The 19793-nt window shown below is 35.4% G+C and overlaps 2 protein-coding genes across 2 annotated transcripts; one reads left to right on the forward strand and one right to left on the reverse strand.

The window, feature by feature from the left end:
• Window positions 1-305: 305 nt before the first annotated feature.
• LOC111206934 (glutathione S-transferase T3-like) lies at window positions 306-1673 on the forward strand. The gene is made up of 4 exons (XM_022704408.1): window positions 306-671; window positions 713-869; window positions 931-996; window positions 1633-1673. Exons 1-4 carry the CDS (start codon window positions 306-308, stop codon window positions 1671-1673), a joined length of 630 nt encoding a protein of 209 aa, XP_022560129.1.
• Window positions 1674-12171: 10498 nt separating this feature from the next.
• On the reverse strand, window positions 12172-16586 carry LOC111207201 (E3 ubiquitin-protein ligase ORTHRUS 2-like). Its single transcript, XM_022705003.2, has 9 exons — window positions 15817-16586; window positions 14636-15165; window positions 14340-14465; window positions 13946-14045; window positions 13788-13852; window positions 13610-13712; window positions 13336-13480; window positions 12991-13205; window positions 12172-12603 (listed from the first exon to the last, which is right to left on the reverse strand). Exons 1-9 carry the CDS (start codon window positions 16261-16263, stop codon window positions 12352-12354), a joined length of 1983 nt encoding a protein of 660 aa, XP_022560724.2. The 5' UTR covers window positions 16264-16586; the 3' UTR covers window positions 12172-12351.
• Between the last annotated feature and the right edge of the window lie 3207 nt (window positions 16587-19793).

The following is a 19793-nucleotide window of genomic DNA, read 5'->3' on the forward strand; positions in this document are numbered from 1 at the left end:
GTTAGGTCAGATAATGGTAGGCTTAGGTAATAAATGTTAGGTTAAGTCCATTTTATGGTTTTGTTTTTATGGTTGTGTGATGAATGCTCGTAGTTATATGTCAACTCAACGTTTATGGTTGGGTGTGATCAATGCTTGATCCTTCTCTTCCTTGTATAAATTGTGTTCTTCTCTTCTTAGTTTCTCACCTATCTTCTTTTCTTTATCTCTTCCTTCTACAACCGGTGTTCTTCTCTCTTTCTCTGTTTCATCTCTGTTCTTTGTTTCTCTCTTTCTCTGTTTCATCTCTGTTCTTTTCTTTCTCTATGGATTCTTATCCATCTTCCCAGACCTCAAAATTTGTTGAACTACTAAATAGTCAACAAAGCATTTCATTTGGTAACTATGAGGACAATGTCTCATTATCCTCATCACAAGCTCCGTATCTACGCAATCTAGGAACCGAAGATGGTGGAGAGACTGGTACAGAGCGGAGAGAACGAAGGAAGTGGGCGCCTGTGGATGATATTCTGCTCATTAGCTCCTGGTTAAACACAAGTAAAGATCCAGTGGTTAGCAATGAGCACAAATCAGGCGCTTTCTGGACAAGAGTAGCAGCTTACTTTGCAGCGAGTCAGAAGGTCTCTGGTTGCGACGAGAGACTGGTTGCGACAAGAGAGAGGCAAGTCATTGTAAGCAGAGATGGCACAGGATAAATGACCTCGTCTGCAAGTTCTGTGGAGCCTACGAAGCTGCAACAAGGGAGAGAAGCAGTGGCCAGAACGAGAATGACGTGTTGAAGCTTGCTCATGAGATATTTTACACCAACCATAAGAAGAAATTTAGCTTGGAACATGCTTGGAAGGAGCTGAAGAACGACCAGAAGTGGTGTGAGCTTGCATCTGCTAAAAAAGGTGGAAGCTCTAAAAAAAAAGTGTGAGGATGGTGCAGATTCTTCAAGCTCTCGAGCTACTGAGACTGTGCGTCCACCTGGTGTTAAAGCCACAAAAGCCGCTGGTAAGAAGACAGTGGTTGAGGATAATTCACTGAAGAAGTTTAAGACAATGTGGACCATAAAACAACATGACTTGGCCATGAAAGAACTGTTGTCTAAGATGAGTCTTCTGGACAATTTAATTGCCAAAAAGAACCTCTGGCTGATTATAAAGAAGCCCTCAAGAAGAAGCTCATCAATGACTTGTTGTCTAATTAGTCTTAGTGTATCTGTTTCAAGTGCTCTTTAATTTTCTTGCTATGTGCTCTTTAAGTTTGTTGTTCTATTATGTTTATGCGTTTGTTGTTCTGTAATGTTTAAGTTTCTGACGGTTTTAATGTAGTATAAATGTTTCAAATGTTCATGTTTATGACGGTTTTAATGTAGTATAAACGTTTCTACGTTTGTTGTTCTGGTTTGGTCATTGTTTCAAATGTTCATGTTGATCTTGTTCTGGTTTGGTGTTGTTTCAAATGTTCACGTTGATCTTGTTCTGGTTTGGTCATTGATTACATTTATCTTGTAATGCAGTTCTTTTATTCACGACAGAGAGGTCTTGTAATGCATGTCTTCAATGGCTCGGGAAAGGTTTGATGATCAAATTTTAATGTTGATCTTGTTCTGGTTTTGATTTTGACGGCTTTTTGTTTCTAATGCAGGTGAGAGCGTGGAGCATTGGGAGTCTTGTCTGTGTGTTTGAGTCTTGTGTGTGTTGTAGTCTAGTGTCACGAGAAATGTTGTGTATGTTGTAGTGTTGTGTCTGTTGTAGTGTGTGTTTGAGTTTTTGTTGTTGTCTTGTGTCACGAGAAATGTAGTCTAGCGTCACGAGATATGTATGTCTCTGTTGTTGTTGTCTTGTGTCACAGACACTTTAAAAATCACAAACACTCTTTTTCGCTTTATAAATCAGAAGTGTTGTTGTTGTCTTGTGTCACGATACTTTATAAAGCACAAACACTTCTTCTCTTTCTCTTCACATTTCTTCTCATCAACAATTTCTATAATCACACACAATCTCCATTCTCTTTCTATAAATCACTTTCTATATCATCAACAATTTCTAAAATCACAAACAAACTCCGTTCTCTTTCTATAAATCTCTTTCTATATCATCATCAATTTCTAAAATCACAAACAATCTCCATTCTCTTTCTATAATTCTCTTTCAATATCATCAACAATTTCTAAAATCACAAACAATCTCCATTCTCTCATGGCATCGTCTTCTAATCACAATTTGGAGGGATCAATTGATGAAATGTTCGATCAATATTTTGATCAACAATTTAATCAAACATTTGAGAATATGTGCAACGTTTACGGTGGTCAAGAAGAGGAAGGAGGGCAAGGAAAAAATGAGTTTTTATAGTTTGAAATCGTGAAGAAGGGCATCTCCGGTTATGGAATGATTATTTCAGTGACACTCCCACATATCCTGAAAATCTATTCAGACGATGATTTCGAATGAACAAGCTATTGTTCATGCGTATTGTTGATCGCCTCTCCAATGAAGTTGAATTCTTTCGTCAAAAGCAAGACGTTACCGGATGACTTGGTCTCTCTGCACTTCAAAAGTGTACACCAGCTATTCGTATGTTGGCATATGGTTATGCGCTTGATGCGGTCGACGAATACCTCCAGCTCGGTGCAACCACTGCTCGGTTATGTGTGGAAAACTTTGAGGAAGCAATAATAAAAAATTTCGGCGATGAGTACCTAAGAAGACCAACACCGGCTGATCTTCAGCGTCTTCTTCATATTGGAGAGCTTCGTGGATTTCCCGGGATGATAGGAAGCATCGATTGTATGCATTGGGAGTAGAAGAATTGTTCCACCGCTTGGAAATGCCAATATTCTCGTGGTTCGGGAAAACCCACAATCGTTTTAGAGGCGGTTGCTTCATTTGATCTCTGGATATGGCATGCGTATTTTGGACCTCCAGGTACCTTAAATGATATTAATGTTCTTGATCGCTCACATGTTTTCGATGATATAATAAATGGTCGAGCCCCCCAAGTGAATTTCTCGGTCAACGGAAGAGAGTACCATTTAGCTTACTATCTCTCCGATGGTATTTATCCAAAATGAGCAACTTTTATCCAATCTATTCCAATTCTCCAGGGGCCGAAAGCAGTTTTATTTGCGCAACGTCAAGAAGCTGTCCGAAAAGATGTCGAGCGTGCTTTTGGAGTTTTGCAAGCTCGATTTGCCATTGTCAAAAATCCCGCCCTTTCTTGGGATAAAATCAAGATTGGAAAGATTATGAGAGCATGTATCATACTCCATAATATGATAGTAGAAGACGAAAGAGATGAATACACTCAATATGATATCTCAGATTTCCAACAAGGAGAAGGGAGCTGGAGTTCACATGTCAATCCCACCTATTCTACATATATCCCAACTAATATCGCCAATCAGATGGGTGTTCGAACAATTTATAGACAAGCGCATCAACAACTGAAAGGTGACTTGGTTGAACATATATGGCTTAAATTTGGAAGTGATCAAGACAACAACTAAGCTTCGATGCCTCTTTGAAATTACTATCGTTTGTTTCCGTACTAAGCGTTTTTATGTTTTTATGTTTCTATTTTAAAATCTATGTTTAAAATGTTAAATTTGACTTTGTTTTGTTTAATAAATAAATTTAATCTTTGTTTCAAATTTAATGTTTATAAGAAAAATTTAATCTTTTTTTATTGTTAAAAACCTTAATTAAGATACCACCAATAAACCACTATAATTAATTGTCTCTTAACAAAGTTTCTTATCTTAATTTAATAATTAAAAAATCATTACAACCCACTTAGAGACACAAATGAGTTTTACCAATAAACATGCTCTAAGATGGTGTCTCATTTTGAAAGAAAATAAAAAAAAAAGTAAGAGATAAAGAGAGTCACAAAATATTTCATTTGATCAACTATGAGAAACTCCTAAAAACCTCTAATGCCATGCCATGCACTCCTGATCAATAACTCAATTTTCTAAATAATTAAAATTATATGAATACACATTATAATTACATGAACTTTTTGTTATTTCTGCTTTATTTTATAATTTTCACATGTTTAAAATCATTGAACGATACTTATTTTATTATTAAAATATTTTAAAACGAAACTTAATGTGAAACATTTTTTAAGCTAAACTTGAAGAGTAATTCACTGGAGTTTACACAGAGATGCCGTCTGAGAGTCTCCTAAACTAATCAGAATTAAAAACAAGAAAATGAATGAAAATATATCCTCTATTATAAATTTATAAGTGAGCAAAAGTCGTTCAAAAATGAAAAAAGTTGGTTGCAGTATATTTGAAAGCATTTAAAAAAAAAGAGGGTGGCCACCCAATAAAGGAGCTGCGTCACTTTTGTCAATTCACAAATGTCCGTCTCAAGATAATTGAAGCATATGGACTAATAGCATCTCCAATAAGAGATTTTAACATTGGGGTTCTCAATATATTTATATACATACTTATATATATTTTGCGAACCCCAACACTAGAACATACTCCCTCCGTTTTTTATTGATAGATTTTTTAGAAAAAAAAATTGTTTCAGAAAGATATATTTTTTGTGTTTTCTATGATAAAATTGTAAACTTCAAAAAAATTAATTGACTTTATTGAATTACTATTGGTTAAAAGTTATTGAAAATTGAAAATTGCAGAAAACGAAACATTTATTATGGTAGTTTAATGTGTTTTCTTAATATGTGTGAAAATACTAAAAATCGATCGTTTAGGAACAGAGGGAGAACATCAGAAGTGTTTGAACTGAAGTAAAAAGCTTCCATCAAAAAGCTGTGAGAAAAGTTCATCGTTAGCATTTGACACCTGACGAGCATATACTATCATTCATTCTCTTGCAGACATATATCTATCGTAACAGAAACTCTAAAATCAACTTTATATTATTGTATTTCAAATTCTTCGATATCTAAAGAATCATGTGTGTTATATCCATTTAGTTGAAATTCATTTCTTTTATTGCAGGTTTACAATTCAAATGATACCAAAAAACTCATAATCAAAACCCGTTACACCTTAAACCCGGGTCATTTATATGTCCATGGTGAAAAAGTCACATTAAAGTTCATTTTTCACATACCAATGAGAAATATCTGGATGAAGATGAAAATTATGTTTATTTGTCTTAAGATGAAAATCATTCAAATAGTTTGTTTAAATAAAATTTGAAACTTTGGACAAAAATGAGAAATATCTGGATGAATCATATTGATGTATCTATATGAAGATAATATTACAATCAAACTATCCGGATCCAAATTTTAGATAAACAGATTTATTATATAACTGATATATTCACCATTACAATATAAAAAGTAAATATTAAATTTTGATGTCAAAACTTCAAAATCACATTTCTTGCCTAAATAGTTTTTATGTTAAAATTGTAAAATAACATTTTCTACTAAAACTATAAAACTACAACTTTCGGTCAAAATATCAAACAACAAAATCACATTTTTCGGTCACCTAGTCACATTTTTTTCAGATCCGAAAATTATATTTTTCGTCAAAATCTTAAAAACATATTTGCTCATAAAATTTGTAGAAACTCATGTTCTTTCAAAACCACAAATCTACATTTTTTTGCCAAAACTATAAAATCACATTTCCATTTAAACTGTGAAATCATAATTTCTCAACAAAATCGTAAAATCACATTTGCCGGCATATTTTTCGCAAAAAATGTAAAACATATTTTTGCGCCAAACCACAAAAATCATATTTTTGTCAAAATACAAACTACTTTTCTGCTAAAATTGTTAAATCGCATTTTCGCCAAACCACAAAATCACATTTCTGCTAAAACCATGAAATTATACTTCCCTACCCAAATTAAAAAATCACATTAACCATAAAATTGTATCTTCTATCAAAATTACAAATCACATTTCTGTCAAAATAGCAAAATTATGTTTTCTACCAAAACCGTAAAATATATTTTTGCCAAAATCGCAAAACTATTTTTCACCAATCCCATAAACCACATTGTCTCGCCAATCCAAAAATGCACATTGTCTCACCAAAGCTGTAAATGAAATTTTCACAAGGTTTGCAAAATCGCATTGCCCACCAAAACCAAAAAGTTATATTATACATATTTATATGTTTTCACTTTTTGCTATTTTTGTAAGATTCCAAATGAACAGGTTTATATTACATATATACCCATATGAAAAGTTCATACTCTTGGATAAAATTTTAAATTATTGTATCCAAAATGAACAGGTTTATATTACATATATACTCACCGATGCAACACAGACGCGGCCTGGAAATCGGATTCAACAACAGCAGGAATCGGTTGGATCTTTACAGCTCCATCTACCTTGGAAGTCAACAGTGGATCGAAGGTTCAGATGCACGTATCCTCCCCGCTTCTCGCAGAAGCCTTAGCCATCAGGGAAGCTCTCCAACAGGCGATCTCCCTCAAGTTCACTCATATCTGGGTACGCTCAGACTCCCAAGTGCTCGTTAGAGCAATCGACCGGAATCGAAGTTCATCAGAACTCCACGGAGTTCTCTCGGGCATCACCGGCCTCGCGTCCTCGTTTATTTTCTGTTTTTTTTTTTCCTCTTTTATCCCTAGAAACTCAAATGAGCCTACAGATGCCCTAGCAAAGGCCTGCCTTGCAAATTTTGTATCATCTTGGCTTTAAGTTCCTTTTATTTAATGAAAGTATTAGTGTTTCAGAAAAAAAAACTCTTGGATAAAATTTTAAATTATTTTGTTTCAATATAAGTCATATCAAAAGTTAGTCTTCGACCACATGCATGCACACTCGTATTGGGCAATGGCTCTGTTTAGTTTTTGTTTTTGTTTTCGTTTTTCGTTTTTTTTTTTTTTTTTGTTAACTCTAGGCTTGTGAACTTGTAGATTTTGAATATAATTAAGCACATGTTCTTCTGCAAACTTATTGTACATGGCGATTTGCTTGGATGCTGTAAGATCTTTTTTTTTTGGAACACAACTTGCATTAAACTAAAAGGTTTCAAGCTCCTCTAGAGGGAGCAATTACAACAGACGCATTCAACAAGGCTTGCTTTGCCAGAGCATCCGCATCCTTGTTGTTTGTACGTCGAATCCAAGAAATAGAAAAAAAATCAAAAGCTGAAAATAAGCTGATAATATCGGCAAGGATGCCATATAGCTCTGAGATTGGAGACCCAGTCTTCAGAGCATTTACGAAGAGGAGGGAGTCAGATTGACAGTGCAGGTTCTGCGTGCCTCGGGTGACACAATCTGCCAGCGCTTCCCTTAGACCTAGAGCTTCTGCTACTAGGGGGGACGACACAAAGCAACAATGCGACATCCTTTTTGTGGTGGTGTTGTTCTCCCGTATGGTCCATCTAATCGGTAGATACTTCGAGAGACGATATCGATGGATAGTCAATTAACAATGGAGTCTACCTCTCTTTTTCTTTCTTTTTTATAATGTTTTGTACGTTTTTTTAATTGGCAACCACTGTTGTAAAAGAAAATTATAAAAATAAAGGTTCTCCAGAATGATTGGATTTGATGGTTGTTGATTATACATTCAAATTATTACACCTTGTCTAAAATTTGAATTAATTAGGTGAACCGTGTGAAGTGTGAACAGGTCATGTGTGATCGAATTGTATATGTACAAAGACAATGACTTGGAGATGCATTTTTTATATATATTTGTAACATTGAATTCATGTAACACTAACCAAACTATTGCTTTTCTGCCAAAATAAAATAAAATTAAGTGAAGAAGAGAACACAATATCGATTACAGACATATAATATGTTCCTCGTGGACAAATATCTGATCCGCGACGGCAATTATGATAAATTATGAAAAAAAAGGTAGAACACCAAACTTATGACTACCCAAGCCTCGCTTCACGTAGCTTCCTGATATGATCTCGTACTTGTACTTTATTTATGTTGATAATCCTGATCTTATAAGAGAATGAAAGGGTAACCAATTCTCTTTTAGTTTTAATTTACTAATTATTTATTTTATCTGTATTATTATATAAGACAACCATTAAATTAGAGATGTTAATTGGACTAACAACCTGCATTCAATAGCTCAATTCATTGTATGTTCAATTTTTGTTTTGACCGTGTGAGTCGATCCATCACGGACTATTGAGTGAATCTTCTGTATCGAAATCTGATTCTGCTAATTTTATGTGGTTTAGCAGAGTAAACTGTGGGACTCAGTGGAAAAAAAAGCAGAGTAACTATGGGTCAATAAACAAAATAAAACTAATGACATTTTTTTGTCATTTCAACACAGAAGACCTGATTAACAAAATCATATATGTTATATCTTCTTACAAAAAAAAACAAAAAACAAAAAACAAAATCATATATGTTTCATTTGATTTATACATGTGTTAATTACACTGAAAAGATAAGAGACAAGTAACTAACTCAAAGTCTTAAATAAATGGGGACTTATTGAATTAATGATCTGCGAGAATTTGGATATATATCAAATTCAAGGGATTTTCTAAAAAACTGGGATTTGAACAAAATTTTTAGGAGGCTATTAGAATGGAATTTTGGGATTTGAGAAACAAATAAAAACAATATTTTTAAGTTGAAATTATTTTAGGGTAACTATACCCAGAAAATATGGAAAGAACGACTAAAATTTACACTATATGATCATATCATTTTGCTAACTAAATTATACTGTACTAGTCATTTTTCTTTCATAATATCCATAGTGCCATGTACATGTAGCAAACTAAACACATATTTTCGCAGGATTGCATATCCAAATCACTATGATTTTCTTTCCCGTAAGCAAAACAAAGAGATAATAAACAAATAACAATTTCATAAAGCGTGATGAAGAGAAGGTGGTGTTTGATATTCAAAAGTTATATATTGTGGTTGTTGAGGAATTTTAAGGGCACTCTTTGATCAGATTTTGATCCGATCGTCGAACATACCAGAGTAACGAACCATTTCTCTGGTTTTCAACTGATTTGATCATTTTATTTTTGAGTTTAAAGGTTTAAAAAGAATATATAAACTAATCGTGTGTTTTTTTCTTTCAAATTTCATCTCTTTACATGGTATTTCTTTTTATTGAATTTGAAGTGTAAATCATTTTTTCTAATAATCCTAAATAATTTTTGATATATTCCACTGATGAAATCCATATTTTCCAATAAAGGAAGATTTGATAGGATTTATACAAATGTTATATCCAATAACCATGGATTTGTAAAAGTTATTATGAATACCATGTCCAATAAGAGAGGATTTAGAGAAAAACTATATTTCTATTAGATACTTTTTTTCAATAACCTGAATTTCGAAAACGAAGTGAACAATAACAAATTAAACAATGGAAGAGTTTATTGAAAATGAAACTAATGACTATTTTGTCATTTCTACATAGAAAACCTGTTAAACAAAATCAAATATGGTTCAGTTTTATTTATACATGTGTCAATTACAATGAGAAAGATATGAGACAAATAACTAACCCAAAGTCTCAAACCAATCTGATTTTCGAAAAATACATGAACAATAACAAATTAAACAAAGCAAGAGTTTACTAAAAATGAAACTCTAGAAACTCAATCCAAAAGCAACAAATGCAACAAAACATCACCAATAATTGTACCAAAAGGAAACTAAACATCACCAAATGGGAACATCAATAAAATTAACTTACATCACCAAAAAAAAAAATCAAAGAAAAACTCTTAACTGAAAGTTTGAAATCCAGGAAGCAAGATTAACACATCAAAGTTGATTTTCATCTTCGTCCTCGTCTTCATCATCCATAGTAGATTGAAAATATGGAACTAAATCTATTTAAGCTCATATATAATGATAAAATATGTGTAGAAGGTGTAATATAAATATGTTTCCATTTCATATGCTTTAGATCCTCTCAACCAAATGCGACTCCATATCAAAGTTTACACATTCTTAGGAAGTTATCGGCTTTCGTACTTGTTTAAAATGTGAAATCCAATGTTAAAAGAGGTTTTGAAAGCTATTGTTGTGATATAAATACTAAGCAAATTGAAAACCATCGAAAGTAACTCATTATATCTTTGAGACTAATATCGTATGATGTCTCACTATATCTTTGAGAACTATATTATTAATACTGATGTTGGAATTCGGTTAGTTCGGAACGGTCAAAATCTCACCGAAATGAACCAGAAAAAATTCGGTTCAGTTAGGTTTTCGGTTAGTTCGGTTTTAAAAAATCTGAACTTTTCAGTTTTGCGGTTAGTTACAAACTTCTGAACCGAGCTTTTTGATTTGGTGCGGCAAGCTCGGTTCGGTTAAAAATTTCAGTCTTAGTATAAACATTAACTCTTAGTTAAACCACTGGACTAAAAGACATCTGTGAAAGTTACTACATGACAGTCGAACCCACGACATTGGATATTAGGTGTTCATACTTACGAAAGTGAGAAGCTGTTGAGATATTGTTTAACTTCATCAAGCTATTTATAACATCTATACTATTTTCCACCTTATATCTCAATGCACGATCGAGCTCTTTTCTGATAACGTTGAACTTTACTTCCTTCAAAAGATAACTCACAAAATACGACTATATAAGTCAACTATCGTTAATTAAATAATTAGATATTTATAAGATCAGAGACCTTAGAAAAATCGCAAATATGTTCCTGGAGTAAATCCAACATTACTGATTTAGAGCCTAAAATGAGTCTAAATGGGATAAAGATCTCACATCGGAAATATGCAAGAGATTTGAGTAATATATAAGCGACTTAGACCAATCCACTAATTGCCAATTGGTTTTAAGTTGGAAGTCCAGGAAACTTATCATGGTATCAGAGCGAGGTTCAACATCCTGACCTATTAATCCGGCCTGGACAGTGGCCCGATCATCCCATTAGCGATGGCCCATAGAAGGTTCAGTTCCACCGAGATCGCTAGAAAAATAAAGCATGATCTCGGAGGGGGTATGATGGATTCTGCGAGATTGATGGTTATACGCACAATTATCTCGAGGGAGGGTGTTGGGATAAAGATCTCACATCGGAAATATAAAAGAGATTTGAGTAATATATAAGGGACTTGGACCAATACACTAATTGTCAAATGGTTTTAAGTTGGATGCACAGTAAACTTATCACTAAATGCAAATGTGAAGAAGGTAGTAACGTGAATAAGATGGTGAATCGCACCATTTAATAGAGGAGAAGAAGATAATCATATCAGAATCTGTTGCTGATGTAAAAGCTATTACCCCACAAGGGTACATGAACCTGGGAAGTCCCACTAAATGGCTCCATGCCAATAAAGAAAAAAGAAAGAAAGAGACACCACGTTATTGTTCCATAATGGATCCTCGCGTCTAACAAAATTTCTCCTTGATCATATATTTACCACGTTCCCTTGCCAATTTATATTTGCTTCTCTAACTACTTTTTGTTTGTTTGTTCAGAGAAGCTTAATGTCATGTATGACTCCGTTTCATGTTTAAGGTGCTTCATTTTAGTTAGCAATGTCTATGTATGTTTTGTGACTCCTTTGGACCACCCAATCAAAGAGCTTCATTTAAAATAAATGTGGTTAACAAGAATAAACAGAAAATATAATCTAACAAAATTATGAATAAATTGATTTATGATATTTACTATTTTTAATATCCAAACAAACTGTAAATAAATCAAAATGGCAGAACATTACCGGTAGTTGAAAGCATTTTGTGAACAGTTTTAACTGTTAGCTTGCTGTAGCAGTTTCTAGTGAATAAACTTTATCTTTGACCTAACATTAGGCGTACGTAATACTATTTTGTGCTTACAAGATTGTAGCTATATACAACGTGTGTGGTCTTCCTGCAGGCAGAATACCTATGTAGACAAAACCTTCGAAGTGATTCTACGTGCTAGTAATGCAGCAAAGCTTCTGAAAGCTCAAAAATATGTTCCATTGCAGAATCGCTCTTCAGTTTTGGGAGTCCTCTTGACTTAAGCCAGCCAGCCATCAGGTGATTAAATATAGAATAGCTCGTACAAGAGAAACTTGAATCTTTTCTGAAGCTTAAACAAAGCTCTGCTACCAATTGGATATGGAAAAATGAGGAACGACATGTTTCAGAAGTCTTAGATTTGGTTGTCACTAAGAAAGCTCTCACTTATTCGATTGCATGAACAGATGAAAACAAGGCTAAAAACAAGACAAAGCTTTCAAAGTCACTTACCGATCATAATACAAACGTTCCACAACAGACGTACTAAGAGATTTTTTTCCGTCATTGGTTCCGAGATACAAAAAAAAACCATCTCTATTTTACCTGATGGTTCGATCCAAAAAAAAGCACATTAGAGAGGCCTCTCTCTCTCTCTCACTACTTCATGTCAGGTACCACCATAGTCGCAGGAACTACTGTGTCAGTGTCCAGTTTGGCCCTCTTCCTCGGTAGTTCGGCTTCTTCAGTCACTACTGGAGTTTCTACTTCAGGGTCGGTAGTCTCACAGTTTTCCTCAGACTCTGACTCAGCTTTTTCTTCCATACTTGCGTCTTCACCTTCTTCAGACTCTGCCTTGTCCTCTTCCTTGTTCTTCAGCTTCTCTATCACCTCCATTACTTCTCTGTTAACCTGTTTACACATGATTACGTTTAGAACACAATGGCAATTTCACTAGGCAGGTTATTTCTCAAATTTGTATGGACGTAACGATAAATAGCGTATAATAAAGATTTCCTACACGACCACATTACAAAATGAATAATCTGGTGGTCTGACGATCTTGCTACCACTACTAGTCCAAATTTTTTAATCAGGCAAATCGCCATATTGGCAGATACTGTAAATAAGAAACATTTAGTTTACCACTGAACCAACTTCTTCATCTAGTTCTAGCAAAGATGAACCAACACTAATGCAACTTGCACTTGTATTCATGTAAGTGTATGAAATAAGTAAGATACGGAAGAAAGAAATTCATTGCATAACACCAATGCAAGAACAGATGATGATGTTCACCTGAGGGTTCTGGAGAAAGTCAGAGATGTCAGTGGGGCAACATGGACAGTTCATGACGTTCTTCTGTGCACGAAGTGTCCGCCCACCTCTGCTTCTTTCTCTCACTAGAGTTTGCCCAGCAAACTTATCTTCTAAGCAAGCCTTGCAGAAGTTATGAGCACAAGGCGTTGTCACAGGAAGAGTCATTACTTGACGGCAGATCTTGCAGCTAAACTCTGCATCAAGAAAATCACAACAAGGGTTTAGATGTGTACACAAACCACAGAAGAAATTGATAATTGGTGCAAATTCATAAACTTCTTCCCAGAAAATTAATAAAAGCAAAGGCCAGACAGAGACTCAAACCTTTCAGAAGTTTTTCTCTCACGGAATTTGAATGTGCCGCCTTTATGGCTCTCTTCATAGTCTTCCTCTCCTCAGGATCCAAAACATTAACTGCCTTTAAACTAGCAGGTGGAGGCTTCATCCATTTCCAACAAGCCTCACCTTCCTGATCAGTTAATCATCAGTAGGTAATAAAATTGAAATCTGGTCACAAGCCCAACTGTTAATAATTGGGAATTTGATCTAGGCGTATTGGAACTAAGCTATGAGAAGATAAAAGAGAGACGAAACTTACATCAAAATTCCATGATGGACTTTCCTTTCTCTCAAAGAGCTCTGTTGCCATCTTAAGCTCTGGAATGTTAGGCAAAGGTCTTGGACGATCCCCATGCTCATCACTGCATGCATTATGTCAAAGAGTTAAAGCTCAAATTGAAAATATAAAGAAGGCGCTTTCTAGAAGTAGATCAAACCTGGTCCATGGAGCAGGCTCATTGTCACACCTAACAAATAGGTAACGACAGACCTTGAAAGAACCCTACGGAAACAGAAGAATAGGTCAGGAAAAGAATCCAGCTCTGCATAAAAGACTAGTTGAAAATTTTTGGTTGTCACTCAGACACAGACATACCTGTATTCCAACTTTTCTCCAGCACTTCTCAATCCTGTAAACCCCATCATATCTCACTCCTGCCTCAGGGGCATATGCAGAACGCTTCTCCTTGTGAGACCTACGAAGAAAGGAATTAAATAAGTAGGATCACTTTAATGCTCAGACTTTATTGGTGAAGGTAAAAAAGGAATTAAAATGTGCATCCAAGGAACAGCCAGTTAACACAGAAGATAACATCAGAAAGTTTAGCTTAACTCTATAGGACCAACAACCTCTTATTCACTACAGAAAGCAAATTCAATGCAAGGAAAAGCATTTGAAATCACCTTACTGATTCAGTTTTTAGTATAGGAAAAATAAAAGAAAAACTAAGGATGTGAAAAGATGTTGAGAGAAATTGACTTTCACTAACCTGACAACACGAACGGGATAACCCATTTTGCAACTAACTCTTAAAGCTTCGTTTGACTTTTCAAACTTCTGGTCAAACGATTGATCCTTGTTAGTCCTTTTGTTGCCGCTAAGGTCTCTTCCGCCACTATGTGACACATATTCAAGACCAAAAGAGAATAAGTCTATCAGTAAATTGGAGTAACATATACAAGATTATCAAGAAACAAATCCTAGACCAGTAAGCCACTAATAAACGATAGAAACCAGGACTACTCAAATGGACCAAAAAAAAAAAGAGAGTACTGAAAAACAAACCTTCCTGTGTATAAGAACCATTCTCCATGATCCTCATCGTCCTCGTAACCTCCAGAGAGTGCCACGGATTGAGCTCCATAATTGGATTGTCCAGCAATCCCAGCAACGTGCGGGAAATGAGCTCCCCACTGCCTACACTCCAACCTATCCTCCCAGCTTTCTCCAACTAAGACACCTTGATTTCTGACAGGATCATTTTCGGCAGGAATAGGACCAAAGTGATCAGGCGGTATCGTCACATATATCCTGCCACTGGCGGCATTTGCCTTCCCGGTTTTCTTGGCGCGCTCGGTTGTAAATGCCTTATCTGGTCGGTCTTGGTTACTTATGAAATGAAAAACTTTGCCAGTACCCGCACCAGCACTCTTGGAAACCCTGGCCAGACGAATGGCAGACACGAGGGAGGAGTTAATCCTGGGATTGCTTGCCATTTTGGGAGGAATTGGGCTACGGCATTTAGCACAGGTTCGCTTCCCTTGACCAATCCACTTCTCAAAACACTTCAAACAAAAGTTGTGCCCGCATGGTGTCTGTAAAAAATACACATATAAAGATAATCCATCAGCTCTGCCTAATAGTTTTCAACTTTTTCAAAAAATACTCATCTACAAATCTAAAAGAAAAAAAAGATACTAATTAAAAAGTCTCGCCACTCAAAATACTCAACAAAAGCACAACTTTATGGTTTATCTTTTACAATAATAACAAGATATTTCTGAAAACAAAAAAAAAAAAAAAGAATCATCCATAAACTGCAACAAAAAAATCCAAATATAGAATACATCAACCATCAAAAACAGTATACACATATACAACCATTTGCGGAAACAAAGCTGCCTAACAAACACAATAAATTAGCCACCATAAACCTACATACTAAGTAAATCAAACAAAGAAACATGATAAATAAACAAGCATTAACAACGTAACGGCTAAGATGCCAAATCTGTTAGCTATAAACGTAGGTAAGCACACGGATTTATTGAACACAGTTTGTCACAAATGGTAAGCCCAATAAAAGCCCAAGCCATTGTAACAAACCTACTGCTGGAGTTTAGGTTTCAATCTCGAATTAGTAAATCACCAAAACTAACAAAATCCTAGATACGAAAACGGCTAAGCGAATCCAAGAATACACACACTCGATCTATCATACAGAGTCGAGTAGAGAGAAAGCGAACCGTGACGGGCCTCTCAGGCAGCTGAATACAGAAGGAACAGTTCAAGTTTTCTCCGAGCGCCTTCAAAAGATCAACATCGAGCCCCGCGCCCTTCTTCCCTTCTTCTTCGTCCTCATCGGCGGCGGATTTGCCGCTGAGCAGCTCCTGCCTCTTCTTAGCCTTATCCGCCTCGGTCAGAGACTCGTCGGCCTCTATCGCGCGGATCGCCGCTACCAGATCCGAGCCGCCGCCGGATTCGACTCCGGAAACGGGGAGGAGAGGGTCGATTTCGCCGGAGCAGTCGGGGCAGTGCCACTGCAGAGTGGAGGCTAGGGTTTCGGGAGGGGAGGAAAGGCACGGCGCGTGCCAGGGAGTACCGCACGTGCCGCACGTGAGGGTTTCTTCCTGAGGAGGCTTGGCCTTGCATCGTAGGCACGCCCCGTCGTTGTCGCAAGGAAGCTGGGCCATTTCGATGGAGAGAGAGGGGGGAGATTGGGAGAGAGAAAGGTGTTTCCGAGATTCGAGGTTGGAGAGAGAGAGAGAGGAGTGGAGGTAATTAAAGAGGGAGAGACGAAAAATACAGGGGCGGGGTTTTAAAATAATTTAAAATTCAAACAGGCGCCAAAACTAAAATATATAGTATTATTTAAGAAAAAAAGTTTATTATTCGATTTTTTGAATTTTCCGAATTTTTTTTTCTAATTTTATCTCGAAATCCCAAAAAATAGTTTTTAAATAATTATTTTAATCTAAATCTCCACCATATAATCTTAAACCTTAAATTTAGATTAGTTTATTAATGTCTTTTATTTTTTTTAATGTATATTTTTATGGTAAAAGAGTTTATAGTCCTATTCTAAGATATATTTCTAAACAGTAATCACTAATTAGAGATGTCAAACAGGTTTATCCATCTCATTATGTTCCGTACCACGGCGGGTTACAACGAGTCTGTCCTGCGCGGACTGCGGTCTTCAAAATACCGGTCCAAACCCATACCGCATAATATATAGGCCTTCACGGGTCGTCCCGTGGGACGCCTCCTTACTACAATTTTTTTCATGAATGTTCAAGTAGAAGAGTTGTACAAGAGAGTTAAAGAGAGCTCATTAAGTTTCACTAAAGCCTTATCAAAATTAATGCCACAAAACTCCGTTTGTGCTTGCGTTCTTGAGTTAAAAGCCTTCTTTGTTATCAGCATAAGCTTTTGTTGAGTTTGAATCTGATTGAGTTGTTGTCTTTGTATTAATTTGGCTCAAGTGTTGTATGTCTTCATCAAACCATCTCTCTTCTTAATTATTTGGATTGCAAAAAAAATCGTGAATCACTTTGCCAAATTATACGAGTGAAGTGATATACAACTAACTTTTCTCCTAAACAACATCATTGTAACCAAATTTAATTTAAGAAAAACACCACTTCACAGTACCGAAAACAAAACAAATCAACTTAAACAAGAAATATCACATTGTAATAAAACAATTCATAGTTGTGTGTAATAAAAAGAGAAAACCAAATCAAAACACTACCAGAGCTCGAATCGTCATCGCTGGAGCTGGAGTCGTCATCGCCGGAGCTCGAATCATCATCACCGGAGCTCGAATCATCATCGCCGGAACTCCTTATGTTTTTTGGGGGAAAAGTCACAAGAACCGCTTTCTTCTCGCTCTATTTCTCAATTTTTTCAGGTAAAATAAGAAATGAAGAAAAAAAATGTGGGCACCATGTAATTCCGCATAACCCGTTTCGGTCCATCCCGCATAACCCGTTTCGGTCCATCCCGCAAAAGACCCAGTCCCGCAAAAACCCATCCCGTGAGATCCGTAAATCAACCTCATTTCAATACCGTACCGCGACAGTCCTTTACGGGTCAGATATGTGGTCTAGATCCATGATTGCCATCTATATCACTAATGTTAAAATAAGAAAATGGTGGATAAGATTAGGTCTAGCTTTGAACATTTAGTTACACACCCATCCTTCTATATATCTACTTCTTTTGTCTTATTAAACATTTAGTAAAATAATCACATTACATTACATGGCCTATGATCTTTATCAGCTTTTGGGTTTTAAATTAGTAAACGGACACTGTGCTATTTCATGGCAACTCGTTAATAAATGTTTAATAGTCTACAAACATTAGAGCTATATTACTAAATCTTTTTTTCTTGTGCAGGTTTCACACAAAATAGTAGACTCAATCAAACATGAAGCAAATGAGCTGGTTTTGAGAGATTGTTTTTAGTACTCCGATTGAACATTAAGATTTATACCCTTTTGATTGGAATTTCTTCAGAAAACCGAGATCTAAAATTAACCATCCCATACACGACAGATGCAACAATTATTATATTACCCGCAAATGAGATAAACTTCTCGTTGTGATCATTTTGATAAAATGGCTGACGAGTAGCAAGATTGATTATTGTAGGATTCAGTGGCAATCCCCATTACCTCGTCAGAAACTTCTCAAGTTTAAACTACAGTATAACTTCTTTAAATTAATATTCTATAAATTAATATTCTATAAATTAATATACACTAAAAATCTCTATAAAATAATATAATTTTATAGTTTCAAATTGAGTTTTTGGTTCAATTAGTATATCGATAAATTAATATCTCTATAAATTAATAAAAAAAATTATAGTTTTGGTGTAGTCCCAATATTATTAATTTATAGAGGTTTCTTATTCCACTTATAAAATTATCGTTTTTATTTCATCATCACCTCCCAAAAAATCTCATTTGTCTGGGTTCATATCCAGCCCACACCATCCCTTGAAGTGCGCCATAACATGCGTTATACAGGAGAGTGCGCCAGAACTTGACGTGCTTGTCCGAGATCAACCGGGCGTTCCAATAATTTTGACAAAGCTTTCATCACCGTAATGAGCAAATGCGGAGACATGGAGTCACCTTGATGCAGCCCCATTTCAGTGGGAAAAAATAGCCAATGTTCCATTAATGGAAATAGAGAACCTAGGCAAGGTGATGAACACCATAATATAATATATATATATATAAACAAAGCCGAGAACCCTTGTGTTTCCAAGATCTTGAATATTAAATCCTAGTAGAGCGTGTCAAATATTTTCTGATATGCACCTTCAGCATGCAACTTTTGGACATGAAGCCTTCTCATAGTTCATAATAAGCTCTGATGAAACTATGACATTCTCACCAAGTATGCAGCCTTTCAAGAAAGCATATTGATTAGGGCTGAAGAAGAAAACAAGACTGATTTAAATCTATTTGTGATGATCTTAGAAATCAGATAATTTTGCATCAACTAACTGGTCTACAATCTCCAAATTTGCTGGCTTCTGGCTTTGTGCCTACCCCCACTAGTTGTTTTTTTCATTTATGGATGAGTGCGACTAACACATAGATCTTCTCAAACATATTTATTGAGAAATAATATAAGAGCATCTCAAGTCAACTTCTTAAGAATAGTTTTTTTTTACTATTATTATAATAACTAGTGGCTGGCCTCCGCGCAAGCGCGGAGATTTTGGTTTAATTTGAAATAGACCTAAGTCAACTGATAACATTGCCATGTGTATAAGAAAATGTTCATTTTCCATCAAATAGTTTAATATCTTCAATTACAATGCTTAGTTTTTAAGTGTTTGTTTTTAAACTTTGATTATGGCTTCTTGTAGGAAATAAGAAAGTTTATAAAGAAAAAAAAAAACAAAAAAGTTTATAAAGCTTGGTGAGGTCGGCTATTATATATGATAGTTTAATTATGTGATCTATATGAATATTAGGGTGAAAATAGTTATGAGCATTAGTTGGGCTTTAAAAATTTCGATTTGAGAAAATCACTGGATTGATAGGTTAATTTAAAAGTTGTCGTGTTTTGCTGTAAGACATCACTAAGCTTGTTGCCATTTTGTAGTTTGATAGGCTGTCTAGAAGTTAACCCGTTTTACTTTCTGAATATGTATTCCTGCATAAATAAAGGAGAGGTTTGTTTTGCTAAATACGGA

This window comes from Brassica napus, chromosome C6 (assembly GCF_020379485.1).
Source record: "Brassica napus cultivar Da-Ae chromosome C6, Da-Ae, whole genome shotgun sequence".
NCBI classification, from domain to species: Eukaryota; Viridiplantae; Streptophyta; class Magnoliopsida; order Brassicales; family Brassicaceae; genus Brassica; species Brassica napus.

Coding starts and splice junctions, on each gene's coding strand:
- LOC111207201 (XM_022705003.2), bottom strand. CDS start 16,263: ATGGCCCAGCTTCCTTGCGACAACGACGGGGCGTGCCTACGATGCAAG. Junction 15,166..15,816: donor TGCCTGAGAGGCCCGTCACG/GTTCGCTTTCTC, acceptor TATTTTTTACAG/ACACCATGCGGGCACAACTT. Junction 13,206..13,335: donor GAGAGAAAAACTTCTGAAAG/GTTTGAGTCTCT, acceptor TTCTTGATGCAG/AGTTTAGCTGCAAGATCTGC.
- LOC111206934 (XM_022704408.1), top strand. CDS start 306: ATGGATTCTTATCCATCTTCCCAGACCTCAAAATTTGTTGAACTACTA. Junction 672..712: donor CAAGAGAGAGGCAAGTCATT/GTAAGCAGAGAT, acceptor CTCGTCTGCAAG/TTCTGTGGAGCCTACGAAGC. Junction 870..930: donor GAAGAACGACCAGAAGTGGT/GTGAGCTTGCAT, acceptor AGGATGGTGCAG/ATTCTTCAAGCTCTCGAGCT.